Raw genomic sequence first — 17,517 nt, 5'->3', positions numbered from 1 at the left:
TGGTGTTCACAGCAATGCCAAAGCCCCCACCAACATAAAGCCTCCTACCAACACTGTAGGATACCTTAGGCTCCAATTACTGTGCTGTGAGTGTGTATATGGTTGAGGTAATAATAGAGTAATGGAATAATGGTGGGAAAAAAGGACTTCTATGGAGACTTCTGTGGAGAAAGGGTTGACAAAGACAGACACGGATCACCATCAAATTAACTTTGCAGAACAAAAAAGTATTTGTTTGCGTTTGAGGATAGGGGAGGTTATTTGGCTAATTTCTTTTAAAACTCCTGTATTGAACTTTGCCTCAAATATTTAACCTCCACACACTGCTTAAATATGCTCTGTCATATGTTTATAGATTATAGATTAACGACAATAAAAACTAGGTTGAAAGGCCCAGATTTATTGAAAACAAGTTGGTTAAACAAGCCGGGTAGAATGGAAGTCTTAAATAAATACAATTAACTGCAGTCCTATTGGTCAGATGGCCACTTGAATTAATATAAGTAACTCTTTTTGATCCTGTTTTTTCATCAGTTTAAAACTTTCTATTGCAAATAGTGATGCTGTAGTTCGAATATCACACAGATGGAACAAAGATTCGCAGCAGGGAAACTAAAGTCTGCTATTTTTCAATTATTAGTTTGCAAATAATGCACTGAAATACTTTTTCCCTAGATGTGGGTTGGAATATAAAGTTGCTTTTAAAATATGTAAATGAAATGTACCTTCCTCTGAAACAAAAGATAATAATCATCGAAACAAAGTCATGTAAAATGAAATGACCTGTGAACAATGTAAAACACAGTTGTGATGAGATGAGATGGCAAAGTTAGATGTGAAATGAAAACTTCCAGTAATGAGCTAACGGAAGGCAAACAACTTAATTTTCATTTGAAAGTCATTGTGTGTATGTGTGTGTGTGTGTGTGTGTGTGTGTGTGTGCGTGTGCGTGTGCGTGTGCGTGTGTGTGTGTGTGTGTATGTTAGAGTGTAGGTGTGTTCTGCATAGGACATAAAGCAATGTGAGAAGGATCCAGTTAGTACAGTTGCACACAGTGTGCTTTGTAGATATGTGGCACTCTCATATCTGTTTTTTGATCAGAGCAGATGTGCGTCAATCAATCTTATCTGGGCTCCACACACTCTTGAGCTAACCTCCAGGGGTAGGCCAACCAACACTGCGCCATACTGAGAGCCCTGAGCCACTCATATTATCATTAGACACCTTGAGCAAATTTTCTATTTGTGTGTGTGTGTGTGTGTGTGTGTGTTTGTGTGTGTGAATAACACGGTGCAGAGCGTAAAGGTGCATTAGAGGACAGACAGAATAAGAGAGAGAGAAAGTGACAGCTTGAACTGAAAACCCAGATTAACCTCCTCTTTATGTGTGCGCCATTATCTATTCCTTAGAACTTAGTTTTCTGCACATCATGTTGAGGCAGAATCAAACCTCTCGCCATCTGTAAAGTAGGCTGCACAGAAGGCTGGCATTCGCTACAGATTAAGAATCAATGCTAATGTAGTATGCTGGAGGTGGATGTGATCAAGGAAGAAGTATGGCACATCATGCTCAGCAAAACGCATGAAACAAAATCAATTCAAACATCCCAATGATGCGAAAAAAACTGTGATCCAAGGTACGCTGACGCCTAGTTATATGCAAGCCTAGAATAGCACAATTTCCTGTCACCTGTCTTCAATGAAGTGATTTGTTCTATTATGAGTAGTCCCTCGTTTAAAAAAAAAAAAAGAGAGTGAATGATAAAAAGCAAATCATTTAAAAGCAGGGTGCTTGCATCTATCAGAGGTGACACTCTCCAATAGCAACTAAAGGACGTTAATGACAAATGTATGTAGTTCTACTTATTACTTACCTCGACATACGTTGCCATTGTCAGGTTCAAATCCAGCCTTGCATGTGCAGCTCCCGATAGGAACCATCCACTCTCCGTCTCCATTGCAGTACAGCTTTATGGGGACATCTACTTCCTCCGAGTTGGGAATGCAGATTCCTCTTGCAATTACCAGGGAGGTGCTCTCAGCCCCTGTCATGGTCTCTGGAAAGATTGCAAAGTTCTGGACCACACTCGGGCACTTCTTATAAAACACCCTGACTGACAGCAGAGACATGCAGGCGCCATAGTCCTGAAACGCCAGGTAGAAGCCATTTTTAGACAATGGACCAAAGCTCCGCACTTCTGTGTTGACCTTCATCAGGCGTCCGCCAAAGTCCACCTGCGAGAAGCTTTCATCCGCAGCAATGGTGTCCACCTTGAGGTAAGGGGCCTCCATCCAGAAGGCGGTGCCTTTAGTGGCAATGACGGCGTCCGTTTCATAGTAATAGAGATTAAACGTCTCCTTGCATGAGCCGGGGACGTTGGGGATGGAGCTGCAGTCGCGCACGGTGAATCGGATCTCCACGTAGATGCGCTGCGCTCCACGCCGGTCGATGAAGGTGGTGAGGAGCCAGTTGTTTTGACTGGGCTCGAAGACATTACACACCTGGTAGGTCCTGATTGTGTTGAGGTTTTCATCATAGCCACTCACCTCCTCCCACTACAGAAAGAGAAGGAGAGAGAAGAGTGCACACGGTTGATTAGTAATCACTGGTGGTAAGGCTGTGGTGCTTTCTCATTTTTTGATAGAGAATGCTAATATTGGCTGAGCCATGGAGAATTTGTACACATATCAGTAATCTCCCTAAGGCACTAAATTTGAGTCTACTTCCTGGATTAACAGAAGGGAATCAGCTGTGTCGAGCTGTGGGGCTTATTCAGCCATTGAGAATACACACATCCTTCTTTTTTGGAATTAGAAACAATTCTTGAAGTGCAGCAACAACAAAAACGCCACGTTTTGTTCTCTAAATACACTTAACTGCTGCAGTATGTGTACTGCCACTGTGTAAACCACGTAATTACTTTGGATGCGCTGCTATTTGCCATCGAGGCCAAAATAGGTTAGGCGCACAGTTGAAGCGTTACAAAATATGGTTTGTAACTAATTCAAGATTATGCACTATTGAATTACAATTAGAAAGATGGGAACTGCTACGTGGCAGCCACGAGCCGGTCTGATGGAGAGGCATTTGCCTGCAGACCGAACTGAAATACACTGCAGGCCATTTCTTGCAGGTGTGACCCAGAAAGTATGTTGGATGAGAATCAGAGGCTCCTTGGGGTATTAAAATCATGATGAAAATGTGCCATTACCATTTGGCTGGAATCACTGTGAATCGGAAAGACAAATTACTGAAATGAAAAGATGGTTGCCTAGAAGCTTGCTTTCAGATAAACATTTTTGAATAACTGTCCAGCTGCACAAAAGTTGGTCAGGCTCAAAATTTGTAGAGGCAGAAAGTCTAACATATTTTAAATGTGATATTTTCATTTGTAAAGCTATTTTCATGTGTGATGTGTGTGTGTTACACTTTGGCATACAGCTGTAGAGCAGACAGGAGGAAAGAAATACAAAAGCAGAATGCATTACGACAGTCACATAAAAGCCACACTGACTTGAAATTAATATTTTGTGGAGCAGAGAGCGATTTGAAACAGTTTCGTTTTTTTTGTTTTTTTTCCTCAGATCACTTCCACTGTCTGTAATAATACCATTATTTTTACTCCTATTTGAAGAAACAGCTTGGCACACAGATTTATTCCTCCGACCCCATGAATGCCGCAAACAGCTGTAGGCCAGGAGGAGTTAATGAGGTCTATAGAGGAGTAGGTTAGTTCATGTTTCTTGTGAGCATATATTTCTTGGTGATTCCTCCTTCTTCTGACCTTTAAAGCCTCAGCTGCCCAATCAGACCTAATGGAGAGGTGAACACATCATCATCAAGCACACAGCCCCGACAACCGGTCAAACCATGGAAAGGCTTCTTCAGAAATCTTGTCAGATGAGTCAATAAAACAACGTGAGACGAGAAACAGGGGATAGTGGGCCGTCAAATCAAGGGTTAGAAAATAAACCAAAACAATTCAGATCATAAAACTACTTGGCCCGAGGAATACGTGGCAATATCTGGAGGAAAAAACAAGACGGTTTGGGTCAGGTGGGGGCAGGGAGAAGACGAGTGGAGAACAGTGACACCGCTGACATGATAAACGAGTTTACAGGAATCTGAGGTGCAAATTAAAGCCTTTTTTCACCGCTGCTCCCTCAGTGCCCACTCTGTTGTACTCTCCTCACCCTCTCCTCTCTTCCCCTTCTGTTCTCTTCTCTCGTCTCTGCTCTGTAATGACCATTCATCAGCATTACAGGAACCTGTCCCTTTCAGCACTGCCTGTTCATTAATACAGCCAGCCCTAGGCTCCTCTGCACCCGTCTGCTCCAGTCTAGGAGGGGGTCCTCACCGCCCCACGTCTAGCCAAATGACCACCATCTTTCACGCCAAAGAGAGGCCCGAGGCATCTCCGATAATGCCCGTCTGAAATCTGTCCAGATATTCATTGGCCCATATAATAATGAGCTGCAATTTTTTTTTCTTCATTTCCTCCTCGCTAGATATTTGGTGTCACCATTGTGTCAAAGACAAGGAAAACTATTACAGGTGCATCAGTTACTTAGCAGAAATCAAACTTTCGCATCCCTCCAGCGCTTTGTATTCAGCTGCTATTTATGCTTGTGTGTGTGTGCACTCAGGGATCGTGCTGTTCATAATTTGATGGTTTACCGACCGCATATTGATTTGCTGGCCGTTGTTTTGCTGCTGAAGAGCTCGAGGCAACGCAACACATTTCTGCTTCTGTAGGCCCAAAACATTTGATTACTCGGAGTATTAACATCAGTGTGAATTCTTAAGCATTGTTAAGAATTCTTAAGTTCCTGTTTTAACAACATTGAAATGCGTGTGACACATGCATTTAAATAGCAAGGACACTATCCGCGAAAGCAGCAACACGCCCTGCAGTCACATCAATACTCCTGCCTAGGTTTCCTATTTCTATTTTTATTTCTTTGCTCTTTCTTTTACATCATTTAAATCAAATATTTCTCCAGCACTTCTCCATGACATCTCTCTGACCTTGCCAAAGGAGAGGGAGAAGAGAAGGCATCATCACCTGTCACCTTACTGATAATGGAATTCCCTGGTCCTTGCATCCATTTGCTCTTCAAAGATTTGTGTTTAATATGACACCACTAGTCCTGCACTGCGTATATATTTAGTCGATGCAATGTGGACGTAAGCGCAGATGTATGTTGGAGCCATGTATCATTCATATCGGCTCAAGATGAACAAGGTGTGGAAGACTGGAGACTGGAATGTGATCTCAATGGAGTGTGATCTCTATGTTCCAGAGTCCTCGTTTGTACTACTCCAACACATGTTCTCCCTGCTGTAGATGTCGTTTAAGTTCAGATGATAAAAGATAATGGTCTCTGCCAGGTAAGACACCACACAGCAGTAGCGGATGTGGATTGCATCTTAATGAAATTGAAATAAAAAACAAAATTAATACAGTTGGTAGAGAGATGAGACGGCTCAACGTCACTTTCAATAGTCTTTTATGTGTCTCTATGAAGTCAGCTCTCTCCTAATCAGTTTTACTGTACACATTTCTGCATCGCTATGTATATTTTATCATCACCGATTTCACTGAACACAAACTTTCTTGCTGATGAAAGACCAGACAAAAATTCAAAGCCTCTTTACACAACACTTATTTTTACGCTAACCAAATGTACCCATTGGCTCCACTCTAATAGCTTTACATTTGCCAGTAATATAGGAGACTCTCTCCCCTACCCCTGATTGTCAAGTGTGGCCATTGTGTGTGTCATTATGGCTTCACTGTTTTATGGGCAGTGGCGAGGAGATGGAGGAGCTATGGATTCACGGAGCACTTAATGTTTGTTTTAATGACCAGTCACAGCTAGCTGAGCTAGAAGCTGAGCGAGAAGAGAGGGCGGAGGAAAGAAAAGGACAGAGTGATGGATAAAAGAAAAACACAAGAAATCAAGTAGAATGGGGGTAATATATTCAGGCTGATGTTCCCCTTCATACAGCCTCAGCTTGCTGCCATCAAGCCATCAATACTCTGCCCTCATAAAGGCCATTCATCACATTGATCTCCTGCCATTACCTTCAAAGGCTAAAATAACACAGAGCAGCTCAGATGGCCAAAGTCTTGTTTTATCACGGGACCACAGCATCCAACAGTGAGCTCACGTAGGGCTGAGGGTAACCTATCAGAACCTGGATGTAACACCTGTGGACAATAATAGGAGAAATGGACTGGACTAATGAGTTATTTAGAGCAGGCATGGTGGCAACAGGACAGGAGCCACCGCACACATGCTGCAAGATTCCAGTCAAGCTTGATACAGACATAACAAAAGAATAGTACATAAGGTTATATAGCCCATTACACCACGTTCATCTTTTGTTTTAGAAACACAGACATTTTCAGAAACCTTTTTAGGACCTCAGAATTTTTACTTGCTTTTCAACTCAAGGAACCTAGATCTTAATATAGTTACTGAGCCATACTTCCTCCTATCCCCCAAAAGTCCCTGTTCTGGGGATTTTGCAGAGCTGACCATTGTATATTGGTCAAACGCAAGTACATGGGTGCCAGTGGTATCAATGTTTCAATGCTGTCACTATTTGGGAGACTCTATTAAGTGTTAAACCTTTTTTTTGTTGTTGCCATTTTTTTTCTTTTCGATTTTGTTCGTGTGGCTCCATTTTTCAAGGAATTATTTGGTGTCAGGAGGCCAGTGGTTGCCACAAAATGAAATTCAGGAATAAAGTAAGAGCAATACAACTTCTCTCCTGATGTACTGTAACTCTACACTTAATCATACAAACCAGTCAAAACACTTGGCAGTCAATAGGTCTGGTTGTGGCTCAGGCTTAACTACACATACTGAAAGACAGTTCTTGACTACTTTAAGCTCATAACTTAATGGCAGTCAATTTACACAAGATGGAGAAAGAGAAGCATCTACTGGGCTGATCTTTAACCTCCAGTCTATGGTCTGATTCTCAGTGTCGTCCCACTAACTCACTGCGTTTAAAATCCATCAGCACCAGTTAATACAGCTACATGCTCAGACATACTGAAAACAGATTGCCGACGAGCAGCTCAGAGCATTTCCACATTAAAAGCTCCTCTGCCTAGAAAGGTCTACAAAATGCCATCGCAAATAGCAAATGATCGCCTGGAAATTGTTTCTTGAACGGCCAGCAAAACTCCCATTATTCAGTCGGATGATGGGCTTTTACAGCAGGACCCAAGGCAAGAGGTGTACTTAACAGTAGACAGCAATGGCCAAATGTAACTGCTCCACCGCCATCATGTTCCCCTCAACTTTGTCCCAGACTACGCTCTGCTGGTGCAGTTTACAACTGAATGATTTGTTCCCCTTTCAGTTAAAGCACTCAAGTTTGAGCTTATAGCCTTCCAAAGGTTGCTTCTTTTTTGGGGGGATCTGTAAAGAATTCCAGGACTAGATTGTGTTTATATAGTTTTTCTGCCAACAGTACTATAGCTGGAATAAAATGGCTGGCACATTTGTGAACACTTTCTACCCAAGACTTGTCTGTTCATCTATCAATGCAGGACTAAAACATGTGGGTGGAGGCAAGCAGGAGATTGCTTTTCATACTACAAGCTTAGGATGAATATTTCAATAATGAACCTATTTGTTGTTCATGGCAACACAACATTGTACCGTGGCAGCGAAAGTATACCTTCATAGAATCCATTTTTTTAATAATTAGACATGAATAAATCAGCATTTAAAGAACTGGCTTTTGATAAAAGGAGAAAAGAAAAGAACAGGGAAGGGTGCACATGCAGGTGAAATTCACATTGACATATTTGCAAAGGCCAAGGTCTCCGAAGGACGGTGGATTATAGCTGCACATGAAAAGCTGTGATAGGGATTGAACTCTTTATGCCCCTGCTGAAAGATGCTCATCTCATTTTGCAAAACTCACCGCTGACGGTAGTCACAAGACAGTTTTTTCTTTACAGGGCTCCATCTGACTTAGTGGGGATATTTGCAATTCAACCTTTGGGTCTGTTCTTTGAAGTCAAATGAATGGACATGTCATGTAGAGCAACAGTTGGTTTGCTTCGGCAACAATAACTGCAGCTACATTTACTCACATCCTCTTACTAGCTTTGAGACACATGCTGGTCTTGTGAATTCACCTATTCTGAAAGCTACGCCTCCTCCTCACACACAAACACACACACACACACACACACACACACACACACACACACACACACACACACACACACAAAATCAGACTTGGGCCTCTAAAATATGCAGCGGCATGATTGCTATTATCATTTCTGATCAGCTGTGTTATTGAATGAGGGCTGCTGTCAGACCAGTTGCATGGGAATGATTATTTTGCGCGGCATCTGTGGCCTAGTTCCGCCCGGCTGAATGTGATGGATGGGGAGGAAATGGTGATGTCTGAAACACTCCCAGTCCTGCCAGATCCCAGCCACTCTATAATTACAGTCCCACAGTTTGACTGAGCCCAAATAGAACTCTGTCCGTCTGCATCAGAATGAGGCACACTGAGGATCTGCTCCCCGGCCACGCCCAGGCCCCCGATCAATACATTTACTGAACTGAGGTGTTAGGCAAGCGAGATCATGTTGATGTTGCTGAGTATAAACAAAAACTATCCAAGGCTTTTTTTGCTTCATTGGTACAGGTGGATTTTGTACTAAATTTGATGTGAATGTGTGTTCATAGCGAGTGAGAAATACGCTGTGTTGACACATTATATGCAATTTCGTCTCCATGCTTCCAAATGTCTTTGATATGCCTTTTTTTTTATCCTGTACGAGATACACATAATGTGGCATCACGCTCCGCCATTCAAGTGAACAATCCACTCAGGCGCCCCACTCCCCCACTCCTCTTTCCAACTTTTGTAATATCATTATTAACGCTCACATTTTCAATTACGTGCTGGTTGCTTTGAAGCTCCTGAAGATGTTTTTAGACTGAGCCGCTAGGGAACACATCCCTCACAGATATTGTAGTAGTAGTCACTACTGTAGTTACTCAGTGAACACTTAGAATGGACACAAATAATGCTATTTTTTATCAGCAAAGAAGAATGACATTTAAATGTTAACCACAGGCAATTTAGCCCATTCCTACAGAATATTTAAAATATTAAGGTCTTATTATTAATACAAACATAACTCACACATAATGATGGGTGGTGGAGCTTTCAAAAGGTTACTTGATGTAACTTGTATGTTGGTGGAAAAAACAGAAACAAGTGACTTATACAGCAGCTGATGTTTAAAATAGAAATAATGTCTACTGGACAACTTCTTATTAATACATTTGAACACTTTTTACCATTGAAACATGTGGCAATGAAAATGAATGATGATGGTTCTAACTCTAAATTACAAATTCTACCTCCTATTTCACATATTGTTACACCTACATGAACATTTTATATGAGAGAAGTAATTGTAAGTGTCAGTAGTCTCCAATTATTAATTTTGTTGCTAAAAGATAGTAACGTGGTAATTTGTGCAGGTCTTTACTTTAAAAGAATTTCAGATGTTTACACAATTATTATATAAGGCCCAAATGTGTGCCTAAAAATAAACCAGTAAAGGTTTTGAAAAGCTTAATTTACTTAATAATGCATTTAAAAGGACAAAAACAAGGTTAATGTAATTGTGTTGAAATAGAGAACTGTTTCCTGAACACTTTTATTACAGGATGACCTGGTAACACCCACTCAAGTACCTTCACAGAAAGCATGCAGCTCACAGTGCCTCAGCAGGGCTTTGAGTTTCCAGAAGCAACATTACCTGCAGGCGCCCTGTGTAAAAGAATCAACCTTATGGATCTGTTGTGGAGGATCATAAGGAGGACGACTTAATGATTCATCACGACTGTGTGTCTGTATTTTAAACTGGAGATGTGCCCACGCACCAGCAGGTATGTAAAGAGAAGAAAATGAACATTCTAAAAGTGGGTGACGAAGGGCAGGAGAGAGAAAAATTCACAGATGGAACAGAATAAGAGTACGAGTTTAAATAATTCAGAGTGGACGAGAGGTATACAAATGATGAACAAAAATGGAGTGTATTAACAAGGGGTGAAGGGAGTGAAAGAAATGCAGAAAGGGAGTGAAAGAGTGAAAGCTGTCGCTCTGCAGGATCCCTGGCCCCCTATGGCTCAAGGCGAGGCCATTTAGGGACAAACCACAAAGAACGTGTCAGCAGGGGACAGGAGAATGGCAAGGTATCAAGGCTTTTGGGTGCAAAGAGGCCCCAGCCTGTCTATGTGTGCATGTGTGTATGCGTATAAAAATCCTTCAAAGCATGACACCTGACAGCCCTATTTCCTCCAGACACAAAGACATGGAGAGGGAGCGAGGGTGAGGGATGTTGGTTAGGTAAAGATAGAGCAAAAAGGCAGTCTTAGCTTTGAGACAGACGAGCTGGAGTAAAGAAAAGCAGGATAAGAAAAAGGACACGGAAACAGTCAGTGTGGGTAAAAAAAATGGAGGATTTCTGCCAGCTCTGTAGGGCTGCCGAAATAGCAGGTACTACAGGTACCGCAGCAGAAACACAATCACTCCCACACACATAAGTCAGCCTCCAGCCACTCCTTCGCACTCCTCCAAATTCATGCCAAATTAAAGATAGACTCATTTTCTCCATTCTTTTTTGCCCTAGTTCTATCACTTTGTTCTTTTATTCATCTGTGACGAAAAATCTGTCCTTGGCTCCTAATACATCCAAGAGAATTCTTATGTGTGAAATATGGAGGGGAAATCCACAGGAAGGAAATACATATTTGAGGTAGTCACATGTTATCTCATTTTCAAAGAGGCAAGTAAAAAATGTGGAAAAGAAAAGGTTAAAAAAAAATGATGATGATGATGATGAAGCCTGATTTAGCTTGTAACTATATTCTGTTTGTGTTACACACATACTGTAATGGTCTGCCCTGTATGCAGATGCTGCTGTGAATGACATTTTACCAACAAAAATACAAATGTTCAGAGCTAAAATATGATATGGGAGTGGTTCTACACACAGATTAACAAAATTACATAGGCATACAAACAGACACACACACGCCCAAACACAGAGCCACACATACAGGACGGAAAGCCGTGGTTTCATTGTGATCTAAGTGATTCGTTGTGTTACTATTCCGTCTTCATCCTGAGCAAAGATGTCTGTGTCTGAAGTCCAGGCAAATTTTGCAGTCTGGCTACAGTCCTATATCACACTCAATAACCATGGGGGCAAAATGAAACAGGTCTCACTGATATGACAATGACAGCAGTGTGTGTGTGTACGTGTTTGCGTGGATATAGATGACCTTTTAACTGTACAATAATTCATGAAGAGTTTATAGGGGGATTATGTATTAATATGTGAATATATGCATGTGCTAAATTCTCATATACACACTTTATAAAAATGTGCAGTTTCCATCCATCTGTGTGTGTGTGTGTATGTGTGTGTGTGTGTGTGTGTGTGTGTGTGTGTGTGTGTGTGTGTGTGTGTGTGTGTGTGTGTGTAATGAAGGCACTCTTCTCACCTGGCCGCTGAAGCGCAGCCAGCATGACTCACTGTCGTTTTTTCTCCTCTCATTCCATTTCAGCTCGAGCTCTGCAGGTTCAGAGTTCACCTCTATCCCTCTCTCTCTCTCTCTCTCTCTCTCTCTCTCTCTCTCTCTCTCTCTCTCTCTCTCTCTTTCTGACTCCATCTCTCCGACTCTTATTATCTACTTCCAATCAGCCTCTTTCTCCCTACTCTCCACCTTTTGCTCTTTTTTTTTTTTTACTTTCCTCATTTTACTTTTCCCTCCCATGTTCCCTGATGCCCGTTGCCTGTCTGTCTGTCTGTCACGATATGAATAATTGAGGTGTATTGAGTCTGGTCAGCAGATGGTGAGATGGCTGTTATGGATCTATCTGTGCTCTTTAGGAATCGCTGAGTGTATGCTGACACCTGTCCAGTCAAGGCCCACAGGAGCTTTGCTTAAGCCAAGGCCGGGCCCGCCCCAAAAAACACCTATCCAGCAACACCTGCTCTTTTGCACGCTCACATATGCCGGTGCAGATATGCAACAGCGAACTCAGCACTTGAAATATGCGTGAGCACACACAAGTCCTCATGTGGAAATACAAGGGAGTGTAAATACTAACAAACATAGGGTGAGATCCATTTTGTCTCCTTCCCTTGTTTTGCACCTGCTTCGACCAAATGACAGGGGGATTTCTCTAAAATCTCATCATCTTTCTGCTGGCGTCTCACTCCACACGCCGTTTCCTGTCCGTTGTGTCCCCCATGCAACATTTATCCTCTACATCCCTCCCTCTGCTTACTTAGCTGACTCTTTATCCCTCTTCTCCCCAAGCCCCTTATAACCACACCAAACTGCTCTATTTCTACACGCTTGACAGCACCCACAGCCTCTGCCGGCGCAGCCCCTGCCACCCCGCTGACCCCTCAACCCCCCCCAAGGCTCTCACCGAACTCTGTCTATGACCTCTCAGAGTCACATGAGTTAACCCAAGCTCTCTTCCACAGGCACACCCACAGCTGGATCTACAGGGTTGCCTTTTTTTTTTTTAGTTCGGTTCACACAGGATCTCTTATGCTCTCTCACTCCATTTTCTCCATATCCTCGTCCCTCCTCACACCCCTTTGCTGATCCTGCAACCCTTTTCAGCTCCTCCGCCATTACTCCTGTTTCTTCTCCCAGCTCCTCTCATCCCTCAATCTCGGCCCCTTGCTCTCTTCCTCACTCCTCACTCCCCTAATCTCTTCTGCTCCCTCTCAAACAAAAGCATTTTTTTAATCTCACTCCCCATTTATCTAAATGAAGGAAAATAATCAAGATTTTTTTCTATTTTCTTACAGTTCCGATCACCTTAGTCATCAACATTTTTGTGGGTTTTTCCAGGGAACATCTCCAGTTACAACAGGGGCTTATTAAGTTGTCGTCACTGCTTATAATGGCAAAGAAGGGAGAAAAGCTCGTAGAAAATGTGACAGGAGAGACATAAAGAATAATATATTGGAGCATATGGGCTAAACGCTGACTCTTCATGGTATGACTGTGCCTTTATGGTTCTAGTATCTATATATTTCCTTGCGGTATACCATAGTGCTACAGGCTAGTTAACATTACGAGCCTCACAGCGTCTCGAAGCATTTCTTCTGGCGCTCTCTCCCAGCACTTACTGCACTATCCTGCTCTTCAAAACACCTAGTGGACACATAGTCTTGCTCTTCTGCTGTTCTTCATTCCCACTTCACCCTCCTTTCCTCATAAAATTATCTTAAGTGATTGTAAAACGATACCCCGATTTGTCACCTTCTTTATTTGCTTCTCTGCACAGTGTCTATGCTTACATCATGCACACAGGAAACCAGATTACTGTGAGAAATCAAGCAGGAAATCAGATAACACAATTACGTCCACAACAAAAGTTTGACAGCTTTAAAACTCACAATGAATTGGTAATAAGTAATCTGATTTCTGCCTGTGCACTACCATGTCTACCATTGTTTAATTGTAACTTAACATGGTATGTAGGGAATGGTGTTTAAACTGTTAAGCAATGGCTCTGTAGTGGGAGCACTTTTTTTGTCATGTTGTCTCTACACCTAACATAAAACTAAATTATGCAATGGTTCAACTTTTTAATTGCTTTAAGTTTTACTTCAAGACCGACCCTGGATTTAATCATTTCGGTTCAAAGGATGAACTGTTTCGCTGCAAGTTATTTTTGCAGATATTTAATTTCACCTCGCTGTAGGACTTTTTATGTGGTCTTTATCATGCACACATATAAAAACCTGCATACATGACCAGGAAATCATTATTTTCCTAGAATACATAGGTTGTATAGGGGACATAGGGAATCTGGTGTGCCTACCACGCCACAAACTATGAAATAAGACAACCCAGTCAGTTTTCGTGGGCTGCCTAGATCTAAAAACACGTGATTCAACAAGCCATTCAAATGTGAGTGTCTCGGCAAAGGTGCACCAAGAGGAGGCTAGGACTTTTCTAAAGGGGGTCCTACAGAGATAGGCACTAAAACGGAGCGTTCAGACAGAGGGTGGACACAGGTATATTCAGACAGACAGAATGAACATTAAAGCATAAAAATATTTTCTAGTAGAAACCCAAAACACAAGTACAAACCTAAAATTAGCATATCTGTCCCCTTTAACTAATCTTCTTTTAATCGCTTAACCTGATGAAGAAAGCCAGGTTTGAGTGTCTTTATTTATTATTTCTTACCTATTTAATCAATGTTTAGACTGATGGCTTATGATTATACTTGAATTGTATGAATCTGTGTATGTACATGGAGAGCAACGAAAAACCGGAGTCAAATTCCTTGTATGCGTATGGGTACATGGCCAATAAAGCCGATTCTGATTCTGAATCTGAATTTCAGATGATGTTTCAAAAAACCAAGTTACTCTTGATAACTAAGAATAATTACATTCTAAGTGGATGTAAATCTACATTAGCAAGGCCAGTGTGCGTTTCATTGTCTTTCATGTCCGCTCTGTCACATTGCCGCACGGCAAGGTCGAGAGCCATTTGCCTTTCTGAGACTCCACACTCTATTCGTCATAAAGTAGTAGAGATGTGCGTCAGACAATAACAGTAGGGAAATGAGGGGACTGACTCACAAGGATGGAGGTTAGAAAGAATCAGAGAAAAATATACATTGGAGGTGAAAGTCCACAGAGGGAAAGAAAGAATATATCCAACTGAAATGCAATAATAAAAGCTGGAGCAAGAATGCACATTATGAAGGAATATCATAATTTTGTTTCTATCCGTTTTCCTTCTGAGCCCTCCTCTCTAGCAGATGCTATCATAAGGGTGTGCATTCGCATACTGTCGCTCCATTATACATTCACATGGCCCACCCTGATATGTCCTCGTGTTTACACCACTGGAACTAATGATGCTGCTTCTGCAATCCTTCAAAATTAACCCTTCTGGTCAGCCACACACAAACCCACATACACACTTCTTATGAACTCCTGAAGGAGAAGTTACTGAAGGAAAATTAATGAGATGTATCGAATAGCACAGGGACAACACTAGTGTGTGTGTGTGTGTGTGTGTGTGTGTGTGTGTGTGTGTGTGAGAGTGTGCCTTTTCTCTTGTTGTGTGCGTTAGAGAGGCATTCATCAGGTTCGCAAAGAGAACAATTGACCACAATGGCTATACCAACAAATACACATTATAATAAAATAAGCATGTGTAGTCATACAAGTACTGTACATTATGTATCTTTACATTGACACCGCCATAGGGCTACAGTCATGCTTATGAGATTTACCTTCAGCTGATCATTACATTAAATAGGGTACGCTGAGATGGAATACATATGTCAAATATATCTGATTATCACAAATCCACCAATTAAAAACCTGCTGAATGTAGTGTGTGTGTATTGAAGTGTGTGTGAGAGAGTGTGCATTTCCATGCTGCATCACTCACACACTACCAGTAAGGTCAAGGCAGCCATGTAAAGTGGTACATTCTTCCAGTGAGCAGTATGAGTGTATTCTCCCTACAGAGGGTCTCCCTGCCTAAACCTTTACACCTGGAGTATCTTAAAAAACTATGCTCAACGCAGACAGGAGCCTCTGTGTGCCTGGAGGCTTGCTGAACTGAACAGGCTTTGATGGAAATAGCACCGTAGAAGTCTCTACTCAGTGGGTCTTAATGGATATTTTCTCAACACGGACAAAAAAATGTGACAGTGTGAGGCTGATCCATGAGGGGGGGGGGGGGGACATCAAAGACTGATGTTGTGCAAAAAAGTGTGGAACTCTTAAAAAGAGCAAAAAAAATAAACAATTCAAAGGCCGCTAAACAATTAATTTGCGGTGAGGTGACAAGTTATGCATCCTCACTAAAGTACAACTTTTGAAATCCAAATACAATTTAACATTACTTTTAACTATGTTGGCTCACCTGCAACATTTGCTTATTTTAAGTTGTCTTCTGGTGAGGACAGTCTGCTCACAAGCTACTCTTCTTATCTTAAATTGAATCCAGTTGTATTTAGATAGAGTGAAATAAAAATGCATTTAAAGTAGTTCCTTCACTGATTCTACAAAACTATATAACTATATTTGGTATGTAGTATGTATATAACTGTGTTAGGATGAATGTTATTCATACAAGCAATACAGGAGCAGACATAAGCAAGATCTCAGCTGTAAGATCCTGTTAGGATTGTGCACCCACACATACACACACGCACACTTGTAAAATGAACACACAAGGTTATTCCAGGGCCCAGGACTGCCACACTCTCCAATGTTTAAACAGAGCCAAAGCTCTGTTCAAAAGCAATAAAAGCTCCCTTTACACGTGTGTAAAATGCCTCATAAAGACCCAAAGACCCAGAAAATGCAGAAAACAGTCATTGTCTGTCCTGGATGACTCCTGCAAGATCCATGCTATCAATGTTGGTGTATGGAGCTTTTCATTGAATTACAGCACAGAGAACAAGTCCTTAAAATGATCTTTAAGTCCATTAAAGTAATAGGGCAATCATACGTCTGATAGTGTGATTCTTTCAGAAACACTGTCCCCATTCTGATGACTTTGCACTTTTCTCCTTTTAACTCCTTTTATGTGCATGAAACTACCGGAAAGTTGAAAATAGTTCCGCTAAAATCTGAAAAAGCCCTGAGCGTTTCCATCCTCTTAGCTCCTCCTTCCCTGTTTCATCCTAATACCTCCACTTCCCTGCATAAATGTATCATTACAGTATCATTATGTCTATGGTATCCCCCAGCCTCCATTTACAGGGACTTAGGTACTGTGTCTGGGGCTTACGTGGACCCATTATATCATTAAGTCATTATGAGCTGGGACAGAGAGAAAATAATACCCATAATAGGAGCTTCATTGGGCACTACTTAAGTCTATACTCCCATCCTGCCTGCCTTCCTGTCTATTTGTCTGGCTGACTGTAGATCTCTATGAGCACATTGTGTTTCTTCATCCCAACAGAAAGAGTTTGAACAGAAACTTCTGAAACCATTTTTTTAGTCAGGATGCGTATGTGTTGACAATAACCAACTCACCCCAGAATTAGGATACGCCGTCCAGCCCAGTTCAGCTGTGGCCACCCGAGTGTCCATCACGGTCTCTGCAAAGAAGAAAGAAAAACAGAGGTAGAGAGAGACAAAGACAGCGGTTAGCCTCAGAAAAGCTATTTTGAGTATCATTCCACAGAGTTGAACCACATTCAAGCCCCAGCGATCACTTGACACAATCATTGATGAACAGAGAGGAGATGAATCTTTCAGAGCGTTTCATCCATCTCCGCTAGACTTCTAGTAAGACAAGAGACATGGAAACAAAGCTTTGGCACTTTGCTGGAAGGAATGTCTGAGAGCCTCTGTCATGCTGTTAAATGCTGAGCTTTGTATTGTGTTCTCTCTGTGACAGCATGAAACTACACTATGTGCATCCTGCCTTTGTT

General features: G+C 41.7%; 1 protein-coding gene across 2 annotated transcripts in view; it reads right to left on the bottom strand.

Annotated features, from left to right (window-relative positions):
* The window catches only part of LOC137866143 (ephrin type-B receptor 1-B), a 144,741-nt gene that overhangs the window by 81,413 nt on the left and 45,811 nt on the right, over positions 1 to 17,517 (bottom strand). For both annotated transcript variants that reach the window (XM_068701843.1, XM_068701844.1), the window contains exons 2-3: positions 17,117 to 17,181; positions 1,874 to 2,555 (exon numbers count right to left, since the gene is read on the bottom strand). In XM_068701843.1, the coding sequence (XP_068557944.1) occupies positions 1,874 to 2,555; positions 17,117 to 17,181 (747 nt within the window). The remainder of the gene's footprint in view (positions 1 to 1,873; positions 2,556 to 17,116; positions 17,182 to 17,517) is intronic.

Source organism: Cebidichthys violaceus, unplaced genomic scaffold (genome assembly GCF_023349555.1).
Source record: "Cebidichthys violaceus isolate CVI_PGR_0920_01 unplaced genomic scaffold, fCebVio1.0.p SCAF_8, whole genome shotgun sequence".
Lineage (NCBI taxonomy): Eukaryota > Metazoa > Chordata > Actinopteri > Perciformes > Stichaeidae > Cebidichthys > Cebidichthys violaceus.
The sequence above is the reverse complement of the archived record's forward strand: the minus strand, read 5'-3'. Positions and strand labels throughout refer to the sequence as shown.